Genomic DNA, 22100 nt, shown 5'->3' on the forward strand with positions numbered 1-22100 from the left:
ATAATAAAATATGAATTAGCCGCTTAATAATAATATTAATAAACTCATAAAAGAAAATTCTCAATATTCTTAACAAGATAGACCTATAAATAATAACAAATACTTACCTCTGTTAAAAATGAAAAATCGTTAAAGTAGAAGTTGAACACAAAATTAACCGCTTCACTTAACTATGGCTTTCTAGATCATCTTATATTAAAATGGACCATACTACAATACTATCCTAATTAATTAAGGTGCCGTTTGGTAACACTTTTGTTTTTTAATTTTTTAATCACAAAATGAAAGTAAAATTTTTGTTTTTAAAAAATTTGTTTTTGAAAAACAAAAATGCGTTCTGTAACCACTTTTGTTTTTCAATTTTAAAAACAGAAAACAAAAGTGTGTTCTATAAAGTTTATTTTTATTTTTATTTTTTGATTTTATTTAAGTCGGGTCTAGGTCCGGGGTCGGATTCCGGTTCAAGTCAAAAGTCGGGTTTAGCGCCAGGGCCGTAGGGAGGGGATTTAGGTCCAGGTGTGGTCCTAATCTAAAAGATTGATTAAGAAAAAAAACTGTTTAAAAAAATATTGAAAGTGATTCTTTTTGTTTTTAAAATTTTGATTTCTAATTATAAAATTGAAAAGTAAAAACAGTTTTATAGAACATGTTTTTGAAAAATATTTTCACTTTTCTACTTTTAAAAACAGAAAACTGATTAAAAAAGTGTTACCAAACGCTACCTAAGAAACTTAAAACACTAAACTATTATTAAATTTTAATGGGAATTCATTTCATGTTAAATTATACGATAAGAAAAGACGTTTTTAAAAATAAGAATTAATCCAGGTGTCAACTTGACTAACAATTCTCTGTTTTAATTATGTTATAAAATGCTACTTTCGAATGTTATATTTAGTATCGTACAAGTATTTAATTATTTATTTTCTTTTCCTCTTATATTCCATCTCCAAAGCTGTAACAGCTAATTATGTCAAATACAATTAAGTCCAATTCACTCTATAATTGTTTTTTATATATACACATATATAAATCACATCACACCCACTAGATGATATGATGTACCACAAAGCTAAATGGGGGAACACCCTTTTCCTAAAAAAATAAAATCAATGAAAGAAAATGAATATTAGAGAGACTATTCCAAAATATTGGGTGGAAACTGGAAAGTAGAGTACCATATGTCTAGATTTGTTTCAATCTGATAAGACTGACCCCAATATTTTCTTCTTTCTCTTTTTTGAGAGGTCATTCATGTTTATGTTTATCATGGAAATGGAATGTAAAAAAATGATTTAATTAATAACAAAAATGTCCTTAAGAAAAATGCTAACAAAAGTAATAAATAGAATAACCCAACAAGTACTTTTTTTTTTTTGTCATTTGCCATCAACTACCAAAAATTTCCTTACACATGATGAATGAAGAAATGAAGCTGTACAAATCTGCAGATTGCAAACAAGCAAGAATATAATGCAAGAACTAAAGAAAGGGATGAACAAAAGAAAGAAACAAATAATCTAAACATGTGTCTTATTGGAAAGAATGTGGGCGGAGCCTGATCTTATGAGATATGGCATTGACAATAGAAACTTTCTGTTTTTTTGTTTTCTTTTCTTGCTGTAGAAACTGTTATGTGTAGAGGAGCATGGTATTTAGAAAGCTGAAGCTTTTCCATATAGAGTGGACAAAGAAAAGCAACCTGAGGGTGAATTCGGTTTTGTGCTATGAAGTTCCGAACATGGCTCGGGAGAGACTAAGTCAGAAGAGCCTGAGACATTAGAACATTCCCAAGTGGTGGGAGCACCAGAATTGATTGATAAGGAGATATTGTAGAGGCAGATGGAAGTGAAGGGAGATTCTTGAATCCCATTAAAAATTCCAGCAACACTGATCTTTTTGCCAACCACATTCTGCAAACTGATGTGATCTAAAACTGGGATGGCGGTTGGATCATACTTGTCGTCAGGATGGGAACCACATTGTCCCGAGGCACTAAACGCCACGAAAACATTTTTAATCACAACATCTGATATGGTGATCTGTTTGATATAACCCCCTCTACCCTTTGTTGTTCTAAATTCAACTCCACTATGTGAATTGTACAAGTGGACCTGCTCCACAAGCACATTTGATATGCCACCAGACATTTCACTACCAAATGCAAGAGAAGAACCAGAAGATGATTGCAAATCGACCCGTCTGATGTGAACATTTTTTGTTGGTCTGCCATAGGCAATGCCATATTCATCCCAACCACTTTTGAGTGAAATGGCATCATAACCCGAGGTTATTGCGCAGTCCTCAATACAAACACCATCAGATGAATCTGAAAAATGCAAAATTCAGAGTTCAAATTTGTTCTATAGAATTGGATACATATTGTTCATAACATAACTATACCACCATTAAAAGAATCAAGTGTGAGTTCATGAATAGAGTCAATCAAGAGATCATAACATTACCTGGGACAATACCATTAGTGTGAGGAGAGTCTAAAGGGATGGAGACTGAAATATTGTGAACATGTACATTACTGCATTCAATCAATGAAATGGTACATAAATATTTAAATTAACTTCCAAATAAATTGAGTGAAATTTTAGAGAATTAGAGTGAATAACTTAATGCCTCAGTTTAACAAACCTGCAATATACTGGATGAATGCCATAAGCAGGAGCATTCACAAATGAAAGATTTGATACAACTACAGATTGAGAATCAACGAATTCGACAAGATGAGGACGGCTATACTTTAAAGAATGAGAATTGAACCAGTCCCACCAAACTGAGCCCTGGCCATCTATAGTTCCATTATCACCTAGTAAAGTTAATAACAAAACAGAAAGGGAATTAGTCTTGCCTAACACAAAAAAAATAGAATGAGAATAAAAACTTTGATTGAACAGACAAATACACACCTGTTATGACCACATCTTTTACATTGTATCCATTGATCAAGCTGCGATATCTTGACCCGGGAATTTCAATACCTCTACCATATGATGGTAAAGGATCAACAACTTCCCAATGACTAGGGTCCTAAACAAACAGGAATGCAAATTGTGTATAAGAAATGATTCATAAACATCTTATATCAAATCACAAGTACTTTTTCTTTTTGGTACAAAACAAGTGGTAGTAGTAGTAGTAGGAGTACCTGAGATCCAAGAATGATAGCCCCTTTCTCCAAAAACAAGGTGAGATGGCTTGTAAGACTAAAACTTCCAGTGAGCCACCTACCCGGGGGCACATAGAGCTGGGCGCCGCCCTTATCGGCGAAAGACTTGAGATAAAAGATAGCATTTTGAAAGGCAATGGTGTTCAATGTTTTACCATCTCCAACAGCACCAAACTCAGAAATGGATACACTGTGTGGTCTTGGTTGTAAAGTTTGCTTATTGTAATTACATTGTCCATGGCTCTCATCTCCATTGATTTTAACAGCATTGCTCAATGCCAGCAGCAAGAGCAATACCACCTGAAAAGAGGGCATAAAAGACAGAATTAAGGCCATTGATTCTGAGAACAACTTACACAAATATGATTCTAATCATTTCATTGTTTTGTAAATAAGTACACACAATACAAGAGCAAATGACAGAACATCATAATATGAAGAAAAAAAAAAGGAAATAAACAAATAAGGATAGGAATCGGAATAAATCATTCAGAATTGGGAAGAATATGAAACTTAAGATTCTTAGAAAGCCAGAAGGAAAAGAGGAAAAAAAAAAATCCATGCTTTATTATTTTACCAAATAATGCCATCTATATTCCTATGAAATCATTTGAAAGTGACCCCAAAACATAAGCAAAATTGGATTCACCATTTGAGCAAGCTATTGATGATAAACAGAAGCCTAAAGAAAAATGTCCAAATCAACCAAAATAAGCCTCAATAAGAAAAAATCCCAGGCACCCATTTGGACAAACAAAGAAACAAATCTGAAAAAACCAAAGAAAAATAAATGAAATCCAGATAACTATGGTCTGGCATCCTAAAATTGGTAAATGAGAAAGCTTTAAACTAAACAACCCAGAAAAATGAAAATAAAAAGAAACGTACTTACTAGCATCTTCTTGGGTCAAAGCCACTGCAACAGTGGCCAAAGAGACTAAAACAGTCACTGGTTGTGATGCCCAAAGACCAAACTGGTTCAGAGAAGAAGGACAAGGAGAAGCAGAGGAACCCAAGAAAAAAAAAAACAAAGAAAAAAAAAGGAAAAAAAAAAGAAAAAGAAAAAAAAAACACAGAACTTTTGTGTAAGTATGTGAGTTATGGGCATTAATTATATAAATGCCTCAAACGTAAATAGTTATATATTACTAGTAAGAAAAATACAAAAGAAAATTATAGAATTGCCACTATGGAAAATTAAAAATAAATAAATAAATAAATAATGACAGCTTTCCATATGCACCAAAATTGTTATAAAGAAAAAAAAAAGTCCAGAGAGTATATTAAGCCATTAAAATAATAAAAATATATTAATAGAATATTAGTTGCCGCTAATCACTAATTACCCTTTATGCATATATGATTAATAACGTCTCTCGCCGACACAATTGTTTAAAACGGCCACCCATTTAGGAGAAAGAGAAGAGAGAGAAACTGTCTATTAAATTTTCAGGAACAGTGTTGTAATGTTTTTGTTTGGTTACGTTTTTTATTTTTATTGTTATTAATTTTACTATTAGTCCTAATATTCTATTTCTTTTATAGTTTAGTCCTTCCAATCTTTATTCTTACAATTATATATCCCAATTAATAATTTATATTTTCTTGTCATATTTAATTTATATATATTGAATTCTTTTATGGATAAATATCATTTATTAATTGGACTCTATGTTTTATTAAATGATAAAATAAACTCTGTATTTTTTAAAATGGTAAAAATAGGACGCTGAGCTTAATTTTTGATAATTTTTTTAATATAAAAAATTTGAAGACAATTCTTAACATGAATAGATACACAAAATATAAACAACTTTGTCATAACACCTCTAGATCATATTATTATTAAATTTTATTTTGATAAAAAATCAATTAGTATCCTATTTGTAATATTTTTGAAAATACAATGTTTATTTTATCATTTAATAAAACAAATAGTTTAATTAGTAACTTTTGCAAAACACAAGGTACAAAATAGTATTTACCCTTTTTTATACCAAAGAATTGAAAAAAATTCACACCATTCCACATCACATTCCACTTTAAAAATCTTATAAAGAGATGGTACAATTAGTAACTTTTGTAAACTATAGAGTTTAAAATAGTATTTACCCTTCTTTTATACCAAAGAACTGAAGAAAAAAAAATCACACCATTTCACATTTCACCTTAAAAAATTTATGGAATTTTCCTTTTTAAAATTAAATAAATAAATCTATTTGAAATACCCATTTTTTTTTCAATTTTTATATTTTAATATACAATTTATTTTTTTTTTACATTTTGTCAAATTTTTTAAGAATTTTAATTAAGTTTTACCGCTAGTTTTTTTCTAAAAAAGAGGGCATGCATGCCAATAAAAAGTTTTATGATTTTTGCTCTATGAACTATGACATATGCATTATTCTGTCCTCTGAACTTTTTAGTCCATCACAAATAATTTTTGAACTATTCATAGTATTATAAATTAGTCATTCTATCAAATTTTGTCACACATGACAAATAAAATGTCAATTGCTACAACAGCCACATGTATAATTTAGTATTAAAAAATTTAAAAATTATGTATTTTTAAAAAATCATTAAACTAAAAATAAATTAATGATTAAGAAAATTATGTACAACTTAATTAAAAAATAAATTATATTTTTTCAAATTAATTACACATGTAGTGTTAACATGGTACTGGCGTGGCAACTAGCTAAGCAGCCGTGTCATTATTTTGTTTGTCACGTGTGACAAAATTTGATAGAATGATCAATTTACAATATTGTGAATAGTTTATGGACCATTTTTAACGGGTTGAAAAATTTAAGAAGTACAATAATACATAGGTTATAATTCGGGGCAAAAATCCTAAATAACCTTTATTAAATGTAGATTAAAGAAACTTATACATATATACAAAAAATTTGGAAAAAAAAATACAAAAATACATTAACATAAAGAAAATTTCATCTTTACAGTTTGAATTTTTTTTTACAACAATACGTTCTTCAGTAAAATCAATAATTGTTCGATATTCTTTTTTGATTATTTTATAGTTTATTTATAGTCGATTTATAATTGTCACGATATTGATTTTCTCATTATTTTTTATTTGTTTTATAGTTTTTGTGAGGTTAATTTTTTGTTTTTTTTTAAGTTGTTTTCTTAACTTTTATTTTTTGCTAAGGTGTCGTTTAGTAACACTTTTATTTTTTAATTTTTTAATCATAAAATGAAAGTAAAAATTTTATTTTTAAAATTTTGTTTTTGAAAAAGAAAAATGCGTTCTTTTAACCATTTTTATTTTTTAATTTTAAAAACAAAAAATAAAAAGGTGTCCTATAAAGAATGACCTACAAATTGCATTTATGTGTGGATTGAGATTAAAATAGATTTTTATCAAAGTAATCCTTCTTGCAAAAGATAAATTCCTCGTACTCCATCTTCGAGTCATGGCTGCCATTTTATCAATCAACATGTCACGTATTGACTTGTAATCCCCATGACAGAACAAAAAAGCATCATCCTTAAAAACTCATATGATTCAATTCCAAGTCTCCACATCTCTTATGGAACTTAAACTCATCTAGCTTCCTATTTTTTTTTTTTTATTATATGAGATAAGTATTACATGCCTAAAACAAATAATAGAGGGGACATTAGTCGCCATATCTCAAACCCTGATTAGATTCAAAAAAAACATGCGATTCACCATTAAACATTAGTAAAAATTAGGGAGTTCTAATATAGTTCATGATCGACCTGATAAAGGAACATGGGAATTAGAAAGCTTCTAACATCTCCTCTAAGAAATTTCATTCAACAGTATCATAAGCTTTTCTTAATTCCAACTTAATCATACAACTAGGTCGACAACTATTCCTTCCATAATGGCGCACAGGGTCATGACAAATTATAATATTATGAGCAATGAACCTGCTATATATGATTCCACCTTGATTTTGAGCTATTAAACTAGAAAGAATATTCTTGAGTCTCTATCATATCAATTTTGTAGCTACCTTATAAACCACATTGCAGTATGTAATTGGCCTATAATCTCCTTAGGCATGAGAGTATGGACTCTTGAATTGATCTCTTTCAAAAAATTTACAAAATGTGGTTGTATTTGACATCTTCTAATTAACTTGCAAGTTTCAACACATTTTTGAAAGGCATTCGAGTTTCCAAGCCATAACTTCATTCCAATACTCTCTTCCTTGTTTAAAATATTGTTAAAATCCCCTAATACTAACCACAGGACATGAGTATTACAATCAACCAAGTATTTTCAGAAGCCTAACCTTCCATCGCATCTCTTTTATTAAATGGTTTGACTAATAAGTGAATTAATTGGCTAGAACATTTAATAATAATAGAGATTGTAAACATTATACCATGCATTATTAAAAAGAAATACCAACTTGAGAACTTTAAAATTGTATTTTTGAAAAATTAATTTTGTAAAACTGTAAATAAAAAATTTAGACTGTAAATGTATTGTAAATAAGACATAAAAAATATATATTTACGAAAAACTCTTAAATTAATTAATGATTTATTACCACCACAAAAAAATATACTAAATTAAAGTATAACAATTGAGAAAAATAGATATTTTTCCACTAATATCCTTTAACAAAATATAAATCATGATAACAATTTGATTTTAGTTTTTCATAATGAAATTATTTTTACATGTTTCGTAGTAAAGATTTATGAGGAGTCTCAACTAAAATTACAATCTCATAAGTCTTAAACTCCCCAAAATAATTAAAACTATAGAATATTTACAAAATATTCTCATTATGAAAAATACATAGAATTGTTTAGAATAATTAGGTAAATGATAGTCTACTTAGAAATTGTTCATGTTAATTATAATATCTTTGTTCTCTCGGTCTGCTATGATTTCTCAAAAAACTTCAGTTGCTAGTCATCTTTTTTCTTTTCGACCAAGCCTATCTACCCTCTCTAGGCTTAGGTGTGATTCTGGTCAAGTTTCTTAATCGACACGGTAGTTGGGTGAGTGGATGGTTCATATTAATCTCATTTCTCTCTTTGCTCTCCTAATCTCCCTCTCTCTCTCTTTTCAAGATGGTGTCTCTATGGGGTGATGGTGATCGATCCAGGTCTGGCAAGGCCTGGTGGAGGAGTTTTGGTGGTTTTGGTTGGGTTGTTTCTCAATTCTTGCAGAGAAGAATTTTGTGTTCGGATCGTGGGGTGTGGGAGGAATGTGAGGTTGGGCATGAGTTCAGGTTCAGTTCAAGGGTTGGGTTGTAGCTTGTTTGAATTTGGTTTGTGGGGGCTTCAGGGTGTGGGAGGGATTCTTAGGAGTTTAAAATTAATTGGCAAATTGGTGTCGTTTTGTCCTTAGTTTGCCCTTTTTTTATGTCTTTTTTTTTTCTTTTCAAGTTTTCTTATTGTTATTTCTTGTTTGTTTTATTTATATAATAGCATTATATTTTCACTGCCCTACTAATTAGTAAGGATTGATATTGGTTTGATGTAAAATGCAAGTGTTGTCTCCTATTAATTTATTGGGGTTTCATTGATAATCTCAAATTGATTCGGTGAAGATATCTTGGTTTATATCCTCGGTCGTCTGATTTGGGAGATCTCCAGATTTTTATTGGCCATTTGTTATGTGTTTCAATCTTTTATGATTAAGCATCACAACATGGTTAGTCGTGTTATTTCTCTTATTTATGATTTAAATAATAGATTATTATGTCCCAATTTTTATCGAGAGATCACTGATTGATAGTCACTGATAAGTAGGTTCTGTCATATATTTATTTGGTTTGGAAGCCTTGTATATTTCATACTTCTTTAATGCTTGATTGCTGATAATTTATTGGATCCCTAACTAAAGTTGTTGTTAGAGTATTTTTTTTCATGTTATTGTAAATGACTTAGTATGCTAATTTAATGAATAAAAATAATTGTATGTTGTAATGTTAAATAAAATAAAAGTATTATTTATTTATTTATTGAATGAAAAAGTATGAAATGTTGATAATTTTTTTTAAAAAATAATAATAAAAATAAAAGTGGTCTTAGGAATTTCGTGGAGTTAGTTGTGAAAAATAAGATTTTAGGCATATAATGGAAAGAAACAAGAAAAGAGAGGGAGCAAGAATTGTAAAGAAAAAATAAAATAAAAAAAAGAAAAGGGGTTAGTTAGGATAAAATTGATAAGGGGTGGTAAAGAGATAAGTAGTATAGTAGAATTTGGTGATACAATGGGTGAGAATGAGAATAAAGGGTATTAAAATAAGTGAGGAGTGCATAGGGCATTGAGAGAGCGCATGTGGATTGACAGAGCAGAGGAGTGAGAGAGTGGGACCCACTTTCTCTCACTCTCTCTCTCTCAATCATTCTAAAGATGCTAGCCTGGCCTCAATCACTCACTCACTACTACAACATATATATATATATTAACACAATTACCACATCTAACTAAGTGTAGCCCATAATACTATTCACAAAAATGCATTCTCAATATATTAGTTAAAATTTTAAAGAATTTAGTAAATAGTAAGTTAAAATAGGTCATTAGTTACATGCAGCTAATGAATAGTAATTGGAGTGAATTAAAAATATTATATATTATTTTTTCTTTCCAAAAAATATTTTTTAATTATTTTATTACTTTTTTTTGTCTTTTTGTTTTAATTAATAAAAAATATATAAAAATATAATATTTAGATGATAGAAAAAAATATATAAAAAAAATTAATATATAGTATAATGTAAATATGTGAGATAAAATAAAAAAAATAGAATTTTAATATGATATTTTAAAAGATATATAGTAAAGAAACAACTACGAAGAGAGTATGAATAAAAACATAGGAATAAGAATGAGAATGAGAATGAGAATAAGAATAGAATAAAATTTAAAATACATAAAAAAATTGATAAAATCATTAAATTTTTCTCATGTTACATTAGAATAATCTTTCATTCCATTAAAAAAATAAATAAAAAAATTATTAAATTTTTTCTCATGTAATTACATTAGAATGATCTTTCCTTCCATTTTAAAATGGAGTAGTCATTCTACAAAAATGATAAAAAAAGCATTTTATTGGAATAATATTCTAATACTTAAAAATGCAACTAAACAAAATAAACAAAATAATGAAATAAAAATTATTTTCTTTCTATTCTATTTTATTTTATTACCTTTAACCAAACACACCCACTAAGAGTGTTCCATTCTATTAATTTCACTAAATTGATGTTGGATTTTTAATGTACACTATATCAGTGTATTTTTCATTCTAATTCTTTTTTTTTTTAATTTAATTTAAAAAATAATCATAAATTATTTATTGATAATATATATGACTGTATTATAAATTAATTATTACCGTAAATAATATAAAATATGAGATATTTTAAGTAAAATTATTTTATTTTGTGTCATATTTAGTGATAAACGATTGAAGATGTTGAACCAAAAATAGTAAATAATGTACTAAATTAGGAAAAAAATGGTGCAATCCTTAGAGATGATTGTTATATTTTAATTATGATGATTAAGTATTAATTTTTATTTATTTTAATTTAATAATTATTATAAAAAATAGTTAACTACATATCAAGTATTGCAAGGTGACAATATTAGAAACTACAAGTATTTAATAGGAATGTTAAATTACTTACAAACAAATCGTAAATATGGTAATAATTTTAATTCTATTGTTAATTAAAATGAGAAATGGGACATGTATGTGTCAATTGGTTTAGTAAGGGGTAAAAAAGAATATTTTCTCTACATATTCCCTAATTAAATGTCATTAATTAAAGATAATGATTTTTATTTATTTTTACTTTTTTAGAAAATAAAATAAAATTTTAAATTACAATTTATCCTTAAAAATATATATTATAAAATAATTAATACTTTATATTATTTCTTAATTAAGATAGTTAATTTAAGCATTATTTTTTATTACATTTGCTGATAAAGTAAATAAAATAAAATTATTACGATTTTATTTCTAAATAATTTTAATATAATATGTATTATAAATATTGATTTTTATTAATTTATTTTAATTTTATTTAGTTGCATAAAAGATAATATGGTTCCCCATCTATATTTCTTCTTCAACTATAAAATAAACAATAAAAATTGATTGTGTTACCGTCAGTCATGCTTGTTTTTGGGTCCCACTGTTAGGAACAAGTTTATTGTTGACACGTCATCCACCCTCCTTTTCATCATTTATTTTAATATTATTGTTTTGGTTTGTTGGTTTAAGATTTTATTCTAGTTTCTATGTAGGAAAGGGAATAGGATAGATATTGTTGTAAGTGATCAAAAGGAATCATTGGATAGATTTAGTTGTAAAATATGACCCCTGAAATATATCGACTACACTAGGTGAACCAATTAAAATCATCATTTCTTTCCATTCTTCCTTTGCTGTGAAATGAGTGAATATCATATATAATACAATATGGATTGATTGATTGTGTCTAAAATTAGGTTTATTTTGAGGTTGTTTTAAAGTCATTTATTTGTATTGAAGAATATTATCTCACATAAATTAAATGTAAAAATATTGAGTCATATATAAAAACATGAGCTACTTCACTCATTACTAATTGTTTTTTTAGATGAAACTTCATGATTCTCATCAATTTGTAATGTTTTATTATTTGGATTTATGTTTATTTTTGCTTTTATGTTAATTTTAAGTTTGAGATGAAGAGAGTTTCACTTTTTGGTGAATTTTTGGTGTTTTTTGAGTTTTTTAGTGATGAAATGATTAAATTTTACAAAAAGAATATTAGAATTGAATTTTTTGACTTGGTACATTTTAGATGATTTAAAAATTCAAGTTTTCAAAATTCAATATCAAAAATCACAACTCTTCTAAAGTTATAGAAAATAATTTTTGGAGAAAAGTCAAGAGCGGCGACTCGAAGCAATTCAACTATTTTTGACAACATTCTAAATTCAATAAAATCACAAATTGGGACTAAGTTAAAGGGAGCTATTCGATTTTTCTGAATATTGAAGGCTAGAAGTGACGGATGGAAGTAGGAGAATACCAATGGAGATTCTAAATCGTGTTTTTCATCATCTATTTTTATCTTTTATGTTTTCAATTAATTTTTAGATGATTAGAATGAATTTTATGAGCTAATTTATTTTTGAGATTATTATGTGAATAACTTGATTTTTTTTTTTTTTATGGATTAAAATAGTTATTCAATTTTATCTTCTTCTCTTATTTTATTTCCATGCAATCTAATTTAATTATGCAATTATTAACTAATCACCTATAATTATTATTTATGAATTCAAATAAAAATTTTAAAAAATGAGACTTGAATCTAGATTATTTGTATTATTTTATGAGTTGTTTTATTTATTTAATACATTTTTTGTGATTAAATTTTGTCATAGAAATATAAAAAATTTTCACATAAAGTAAGTTTGTAAGTCTTAATCAGATTACGATTTGGAAATTATAATAATCCATATTTTTCTCATTGTTATTTCTCTATTCTTTTATTGTTTTTAACTTGTTATTATTTTTTTTGTTTAAAATCCTAGAAGTTTATTTAATAATAAAGATTAATTATTGTGAGATGATACTTGGTCTTTCAAGATTTATTACAAATTGCGACTGTGTGTACACTTACATAATATTAATTTTGCTACATTTACAAGTGTGGTAAATTAGAATAACAAGAATTCTATTTTTGATACAGTAAATTATTAAAAAAAAATTACAAAAATAATATTGTAACTACTACAACAAACATTATCATGAAAAAAATGGAAAAAAAATATATTTAGGGTACGTTTGGAAAGCCACAGTGTAATTGGATTTGAGTGTAATTGGAGGTAATTACACAATTTGGCATGTTTGTCTAACCATGTAATTACACTGTAACTGTGTAATTAGAAGTAATTGAGGGATTCCAATTACACTCTCCAATTCTCATGGCCCCCCATGAGAATTGGATGTAATTACACTGTATAATTACTAAAAATTTTCCATATTAAACATTAGCTACTAAAAAATATTATTTTCCCATGTAGTTACTAACTATTTTGCCAAACAAGATATTAGGAATTCATATGTAATTACCACATCATATCCAAACACACATTGCATTTTAAAATATAGTGTAATTACTAAATTGTGTAATTACCACCCTAGTAATTACCCTACCTAGTAATTACACAGTTACTTCCAAATACACCCTTAAAAAAAACACATGTGTTTCCAAAGGAGTAAATTGAGAAAGTTGTAATAAAACTCCTCCATATATAATAGCACAATATAGATTAATTGTGTTTAAACTTAAGTATGGATTGGTTGGAGGTGATAAAATGAAATGGAATAAAAAAATAATTAATTAATTTTTTTTTTTATTTAGTGACATTTTAAAATTTTAGATAAGTTTCTTCTTTTGTTTGTTTATATTTTAAATTTTTTTAAAATATTAAAATGATATTTTTCTATCATTAAACTATTCCATTTGAAAATGGGGAAAAGATAATTCCAATAACAAATAAAATAAATTAATAATTTTTTTATCTAGTTTTTATATGCATGAAATTTAATCAATTTCATTTCTATTTTTATTTTTATTCTCATTTCTATCATTCTATTTTCATTCTTTATTTCAACCAAACACCCTTAGGATAGTTTTGTTAAGGATAATAAATTAAATAGAATAATATAGAAAAAAAATAAACTTTCATTTAATTTATTAATTTGATTGCATTTTTTTTTAAATAATTTATTTAATTGCATTTTAATGCATTGAAATATTATTTTTTAAAAAATTATTATTGAATTTCACTTTTCTATTTCTATTCTCCGTCCAATTCTTAATTCATATTCTTATGTCTTTGTGGCACTCTTAAAATCATAATATTTTTTAATTTGAAATTAAATATGTTATTTTGAGTTCTTTAATATTTAATTTACATTTGACAATTACAAATAATATTCTTTATTTCGTAAATTGGTGAAAAAAAACAGTATAACGTCAGCTCAAATTTAATTAACAATAAATTCAAAAAAATTCAAATTGTTGTGGATGGTCTTGAATTTGTTGGTGATAAGAATAAAAAATTTAAACTGATAAAAAAAAAAAAAAAACCTAGAACTCGTATTGTATTAAGTCAATTAAATTTTTCTAAAAATATTAATATTAAAATGATTGAAATACATTATCATATATAAAACTAAAATTATAATAACAAAATCCAAGCTTTACGACAGGGACTACAAGAGAAGATGAGATCAGACCATCTTTATAGCTCTTCGAATGTTAATGTTAAAAAAATATATATATTTATATATTTATTGTTTCTGACAATGAGTCTCTTTTTTTTTTTATTATTTTTTTCATGGATAAAAAAAACAAGAAAGCTTTTGTCATTTTATTATTTGTTTTTATAACATGAAAACAGTGGAAGAATCCTGTTTGAGCATTTCAATCTACCGACAGTTTGTGTATGTTATTTATTTTTATTTTTATTTTTATTTTTTGATATACCAACCAAATAACATTTGATATTGAAAAATAAAAAAACATGGTAATTAATTAAAAGAAAAGCCTTACAGAAGAAAGCTTCAATCAAAACGAATAATGAAGACTTGAATTTGTTATATAGTAAGACTCAAAAGCTGATAAGGTTAAAAGGGTGTCAGTCAAAAATTAAAATTAAAAAATATACCAATTTTTGGTCCAAGTCTAACAAGCTTCTATTACACTTTATGTCTAGTGTACTATTAAGTCTCTCATATTAGTTTTTATAAAAATTATACAATGTATTGGTGGTGGCCCTAGTATATATGCTGCTGCATCTTGTGATTCCACACCACTTTTTTTTTTATATAATGAAAAAAAAAAGGAATAAAAGAAAAATAGACTCAATTTGATGTTACTTTTTATAGTTGCAAACTCTTTGAACTAGAAGTTTTGCCAGCAACAATGAATTGTTTTTGCTTGAACATTCCTCCAAACTCAATTAAAAAAAACCCTAAAAACCAAAAGAGTAGTACTACTGAAAGCACCTAACAATGTCCAACTTTCACATTTGATACCTAGTTTTTATATTTATTATATAATAAATATATTTTTATTTTTATTTAAAAAAATATATATGTTTATATTTTTATGCAAAGTTTTTGCTGGATCAATCAAAAGGCATAAATTTATCAATTTGGTCGAAAAGTTGTTATTCATTGAACGTTAAAATGTGGGTCATTACTACTGGATATTAATTAATGCTCATGAATTATTATTATAGCCACAATTTTGCTATATGGTCAATATAAAAAAAAAAATAAATTATTAAAACAACAAAAACAAAATTATCTTCATATATGAACACGAATTTTTGTTACACCTACAAAAGAAGAAAAAAAAACAATGTTATTTTCTTTTGTTAATGCATAAAGCTTAGGGACCAAAAAGTTAGTATAATCATCATCATCTCATTCACACAAAAGAGAGAACTAAAGACTTGTCATCTTAGTAGAAAAAAACCCATAATATTTTTTTTCTTTTTTTGTTTTATTTATTTTAAGACCTAAAAAAAAACAAAGACTAAAAGCAAGGACTGTTTTTTTTTTTTTAGGGTCTTAACTCTTAAGCAATAAAGGGGGTCAAAAGAGTAGTTAGGGACAATAGAGAAGAATTGTAATACCAAATATGAAAACAACCCATTTAAGCTTATATATATATACACAATTATACATATTAATGCACTTGACTTTATATGTTGATTTGGAGAAACCAAAATCAGACACTGCAATTAGAGGTTTTGTCTTCATTTATAATTTTGCTTAGGTGAGAGGACGAAACCACGTGCAATGATGAGAAAAACAATTCTTTGGCTATTATCTCTCTCCTTTTAAGGACCCTACAAAATGACCAATTTTTATTATTAATTATTATTATTATTATTATTTCAGTGAAATGGACGAGGGAACTGCCAGCTTATTGGTTTGTCGTTTGTTTTGTTTTTTCTCTTATAACAGCTATAAATGCAAGAAAAATAAATAAATCAATCAATTATATTTATATCAAAAAAACCAATAAAAGGGGTTTTTTTTTCCAGATAAAGATTTGATATTGAAAGGAATAAGAAGCCACATTCCAATCATTTAAGTTGAAAAAACTGGCACTTCATGTATATATAATATGAGATATATATTATGACATGATTAGAATGTGGTAAAAAAAAGATTACTATGTTACTTAGGTAAACTTTTCTAACCCTATAAATATACATATTCGATTTATATTAATTTCTAATTTATTACGATTATTTGTATAAATTATTTTGGTGTAGTTGACTACCTAGATTTGTTATCTTCTGTACTAGATTGAAAAATGTTGCAAATAAAAAATGTTTCGAGCTACGTGGTTTTCATTAATTGGTCGATACTATATATATATATTTATATATAGTATGAATATGAATATGAATATAATTAAATGGGATTATATATGAGATTGTATGCATTAAATTTGGAGGGCTGGTCTGTCAAGAGAATTATTCCATGGTTGGCTAATCTAATATACCTTGTCTTACCTAATACTTTCACATGAGAACAACCATGCATTATCACCTAAACTTGGTTGATTCACATGGCCCAATATATATATATATATATATATATATATATATATATATATATCACTCTCTCACTCTAATTCGGTTTCTTCATTATATTATATATATATGTATATTCTTAAATAGGCTGAGATTATGGACTATAACTGGTCAAATGAGATAATAATGAGAGATATTTATGTCTAAAAGTTGAGTCACAAAAACACACCATCATCAATGTATAAATATATGAAACACTTCTGCGTAGCTATTATACTAAACAATTATTTTTTGAGAGGATAAATATTAATTTTTTTTTAGTTATATATGTTAATTTTAAAAATATTAAACCGCTAAAAAGTAATTTCAATTTCTATAATTAATTAAAAAAAATATACTTATTTTTACACTATATATCTTTATATATTAAAAGTGCCTATCTAACGGCATTTCTTGGTTTAACATTCTTGGTTTAACAGAATATACTTAAAAATAAAAGAATATTCTGTTAAATTTAACGATTAGGTTTGATCTCCCGTTAAAAAATAAACCCAATAATTAAACCCAAAAAATTAAACAATCTTTTAAATAAATAATCTTTTAAATATTTTTAAATAAATAATCTTTTAAATATTAATAATCTCTTTTTAAATTAAAAAAATCATCTTAGCCACATATCTCTCTAACAAACCTATCTTGGGAGAATATTAATAATTTTTTTATTTATTTTTTAAAAAAGAAAAATATAGATAAAATATTTAGAAAAGATAATATAAAAGAAGATTGATTGTGTTGGCTTAGAGATTTTTGGGCTTGGGCTTAAAAAAATAATAAAAAAAAAAAGATAAAATGGGCTGTAATTAGTATTTACCTTATATGTTTGTGCTTATTTTTAGTTTTATTTTTAATTTTACCACCAAGAGGAGAAGGTTGAAAAATATTAGAATATGAAAATATTATTGGTGCTTATTAGTAATTTGCAAAGAATGTGAAAGTCTATAAATATATAGTTGTGTAGCTATTATTAGATATGAAATGAGATAATAGAACTTTTTTCAATTAGAAGATTAATGTACATTTTACTATTAATAACATACATTATTATAACACAACTATATTTTACTTACTAAATATACTGACACATATTTTATTTTTATAAAACAAATCGTTCAAATAATTATACTATTTTAATTATTAATTCAAATAAAAAACTAAAATATTAAATAAAACTAACACTACGTGGCTTGGCACGTAACAATCACCTAGTCAAAAATATATTTATATATAAAATATTTAAGTCAAAAACTTAATTTTTTTGTGTAAATTATTTTTTTTGTCTTAATTTTTTTTGAGCCAATGAAATAATAATTTCAGATTAAATATTGTAAAAATAAGAGATTTTTTTAGTTAGATAAAAAAATTAAGTATAAAGTACTATTTATTTAGACAGTCATTATATGTGTGTGTTTGTTTATTAGAGGCAAACCAAATTATCTTTGAAAAGCATTCATGTTTAAGCAAAAGTAGGAGAATTAGCAGAGTCACAATTAATTAATTAATTTGTATTATACCATATGATTATGATTTACTACAATTTTTTATGCTAAATATAAATCACGCTCACTCAAAAATATGTTATAGCTAAATTATGTTAGTATCTTTTAAGGCATTCTTGACTTGTTGATGATGAGGCAAGAAAATAATAAAAAACAGTCATAATTAAATTTTTAGTATGATTATTCATTTGTCAAATGATAATTTTAATTGTTGGCCTAGCAAATTATTTATCATGCTAAAACATTAATCAAACTATAAAAAATATATATATCTGAATATTATTCAAGTGATGTACCTTCAAACCTTGGACTAATATCCATGATGATGATCTCCTTCATAAATAAGGGACCAAAAAACTAAAGGAATTGAGTCATTCATTGTTGATGTATGTACTTGAACTCTATAGATATATAGTAATAGAATAGAATCAAAATATGCATAATCAAAAAGTTAAAAGCTAAATCTTTTTTTTAACTTTATGAAAATAACACTGCATTGGATTGTGTGCAAATCTTTCATATTAGATTATGTTAAAAGTGAGTGTAAAATCCAATATACATAAAACTGTTCTCAGTAAATAGGAACTCACTCACATTGGCCACAATATGCAAAACAAACAACCTTTTCTTTTTCTTTGCTTAAAACAAACTTGTTAAGTATAGTCCAAATGGGCAAGATCTTCTAAACACAATCAAATATTTTCTAAAGAAATTTCAAGATTGAAAAATGTCTTCAGTAAATATTTTATTTTGACTAAACTGCCCTTTTTTAAAAAAAAAAGAAGTTTCCATATCCTCACTTTATTTATGTGATCATTGTGATAGCTTTCTTTCTTCTAGCTTTCTCAGTTACAAACAAGTATTGAAATATGTTAACAAATAGGGGTAAGTTGAAAAATACTCCTTTTATTAATTAATTAATCAAATTTACCTCTAATTTTATATTTATTTGAAACATACCTCTTTTTATATGTATTGTACCCAAAATACTCTGACATAAGAGAATCACATGGAGAGTATCTTGAAGTGACAGGGTCAAAATTGGTACAATGTTTAAAAAAAGAGATAAAAATGATACATTTTAAAAAAGAGAGTAAAAATAAAAGAGGACAATATAAAAAGGGGATAGAGTGTAATTTCCTAAAACCGTAACACCAAATATATGTGTTGGTTGTAAGTTTTCACGTCCAAGTAGTTGGGCCTAGTGTGGGCTTTATGGGCCCCGAACTATCCCCCATTTGAGTGCTTACAGTCTGGGTCGATCCTTGGTCCATCTTACTTAGTTGTCCAATGAATCCCTTAGGTTTGGGCCTTTAGGATTGTGGTCGGCTCAAATTTTTTTTATAGTATAAATAAATAATACTTTGGAGTTATAAATAACACTCACATTGTTTTTGTATTGAGTATATATTATGCTTTATTTTTATGTGTTGAAGAATATTTGATTGTCTCTAGCTACTTGTAAAGGTTTAACTAATTGAAATACTAGTCTGTTTAGAACTACAAGTTTTTCTCACCAATTCGTTTTCTACTCATCTTTTGAGAAATATATAGTCTCATATTGTGGAAGTAATATCATGCTAGCTTGTTGTCTAGGTGACATATAGTAATATTGATTTGATCGATGTTCTTTTGCTCAGTGTTTGATGATTTCCTGTATACCACTTTTGATGATTTCATATCTATACTTTAAGTACTTATTGTTTTGTGTTACTCAGGTAATCTTGATATTTTCTCTTGATAATGATAATAGAAATGGTATAGTTGTTATGATGGGTTTGTTATTAGTTGTTGTTGAATTGTTTGTGTTTTTGTATATAGTGAATCGCAAATTTGAATTCTTGTTTGGTTTGTTTTCTTGTTTTGTATTGTATTCACTTTTTCATATAGTGCTTAGTTTTGCATTATTTTGGTGTCTTGTGAGGAAAACAGTTTGCTTAGTGTGCTCATTGTTCTCAATGATTAATTATAATGAAAAAAATAAAATAAAATAATACATTTATATTATTTCATTCCTTCCTTGACCCATGTTGTGTTATTGGAGTAACAAAATTGTGATGAACATGTATTTTTCAATCTCTTATGCAAAGTTTTGTAAGACTAACAGAGTGAGAAAGCAGGGAAGAAGAAAAGAATCACAAAGAGAATCTTAATTCAACAAAACTCAACTTTATCACTGATCGAAGAGATATATTTATACAAAGATATTGACCAAATAAAGGAGCAAATAATAGAAAACTAAGAGCATGTTTGGTATTGTTTTCTGTTTTTTGTTTTAAAAAATTGTTTTTAGAAATGAGAACAAAAAATAGTTTTTAAAGTTTTTAAAACACAAGTCACGTTTGGCTAGTGATTTTTAAAAACAATATTGATCAAAAGTGAATTGGTTTTTAAAACAGAAAACAACATTTTGTTGTTTTTAAAATTCTTGTTTTTTGTAACTTTGTTTTCTGAAAACTGTTTTTAAAAAATAAGGCCAAACAAACCAAATTGTTTTCAAAAACAATTTTCTGTTTTTAAAAACAAAAAACAGTTTTTTAGTTATGATGCCAAACATGCACTAAGGCTTTTCAACAATGCTTTTGAACTTGATGAACATGTCAAAAGCTTGAGACTTAAGAACTAATGGATAAATTCAAGTAAATCGATTATAGTCATCTAAAAAATAGACATAATAACTATAGCCATATCTTTGGACTTGATGTGTGATGGAAACTATAAATAATGTGTATTAGTTTTAGTGGTTGAGAGGTTCTTGAATTTGAGATGAGAAAGGGTAATTTATGACTTTTACCCATTTGACAAGCATTGTAAAAGGCTAATTGGTCTATAGAACTGAGATACAAATTTTAACACCTTGTTGAGAATAGGTTTGGAGGAGTGTCCAAGCTTGTTGTGACAAGTATTAATATTAGTTTTGTGATTGGTTTGGTAGGCAATAGGAGAGTAATGAGATATATTAAGACTTGTAGCTTTATTCATATGAAAATTATTATAATCATAGTCACTTGTTTTCTTGCTACTGTCAATTTGACTATTACAAACCATAGCAGTGGGACTACAAGTATAAACCATTGACTGTCTTGAAGTATCCCTTATAGAAGCTTTAGCATTGTCTTCTAGCACATGGAGTCCTTATTTAAGTGTTCCCTTGAGCAACTCCCTCACAGTTTGCTTGTTCTTGACAAGGCAACATGTTTTATGAAATTCAAGAAACACATGATTGTCACGAGTTAGTTGATATACACTAACTAAGTTCTTGGTAATTAAAGGGATATGAAGAACATAATTTAATTTGAGAGAAAACTAATTAACAGATGGCAATGTAGTAGAACCAATATGAAAAATAAGTAATTTCTTACCGTCTACTATTACAAGACCTTCTAAACAAGTGTATGCCATAGCAGACTCCAAGTTTTCAGTGCCTGGAGTGATATGATTTGTGGCACCAGTGTCCACAAACTAGCTAGAATCATCTTCAAAGGCAGGGATGAAAGAAGTGGCAAATGCTTGTGGATCATAATCGAATTCATTTTCTGTGATGAAGGCACGAGGAGAGGGGTTCGTGGTGTTGCTTGTTTGACTGTTTGTGCCTAGTTTGGGAAGATTCCAGTTCTTGTCAAACCTATAATGGCACACAGGGGAAGTGTGACCAAATTGAAGGCAGAATTGACAATGAGGTCGAATATTCTGATTCATTCCACAAAATCTGCTTCAACCTCCAATTTTGGAACCTTGTGGTGGTCTATAAGAGTTGGTTCTT

At 26.7% G+C, this 22100-nt stretch overlaps 1 protein-coding gene across 3 annotated transcripts; it reads right to left on the bottom strand.

Moving 5' to 3' along the window:
• Positions 1-1342: 1342 nt before the first annotated feature.
• LOC115722819 (probable polygalacturonase) lies at positions 1343-15796 on the bottom strand. Of its 3 annotated transcripts, XM_061104504.1 has the most exons (7): positions 15771-15796; positions 4074-4329; positions 3161-3481; positions 2922-3042; positions 2647-2821; positions 2466-2536; positions 1343-2329 (listed from the first exon to the last, which is right to left on the bottom strand). In XM_061104504.1, the coding sequence occupies exons 2-7, from the start codon at positions 4077-4079 to the stop codon at positions 1656-1658; spliced, it is 1368 nt and encodes a 455-aa protein (XP_060960487.1). In that variant the 5' UTR covers positions 4080-4329; positions 15771-15796; the 3' UTR covers positions 1343-1655. The 3 variants fall into 3 exon arrangements, with proteins under 3 accessions (XP_060960487.1, XP_030508010.2, XP_030508009.2); XM_030652150.2 differs by lacking the exon at positions 15771-15796 and having other exon boundaries at positions 4074-4363; XM_030652149.2 differs by lacking the exons at positions 4074-4329; positions 15771-15796 and having other exon boundaries at positions 3161-3511.
• Between the last annotated feature and the right edge of the window lie 6304 nt (positions 15797-22100).

The sequence above is a fragment of the Cannabis sativa genome, chromosome 9 (genome assembly GCF_029168945.1).
Source record: "Cannabis sativa cultivar Pink pepper isolate KNU-18-1 chromosome 9, ASM2916894v1, whole genome shotgun sequence".
Classification (NCBI taxonomy): domain Eukaryota; kingdom Viridiplantae; phylum Streptophyta; class Magnoliopsida; order Rosales; family Cannabaceae; genus Cannabis; species Cannabis sativa.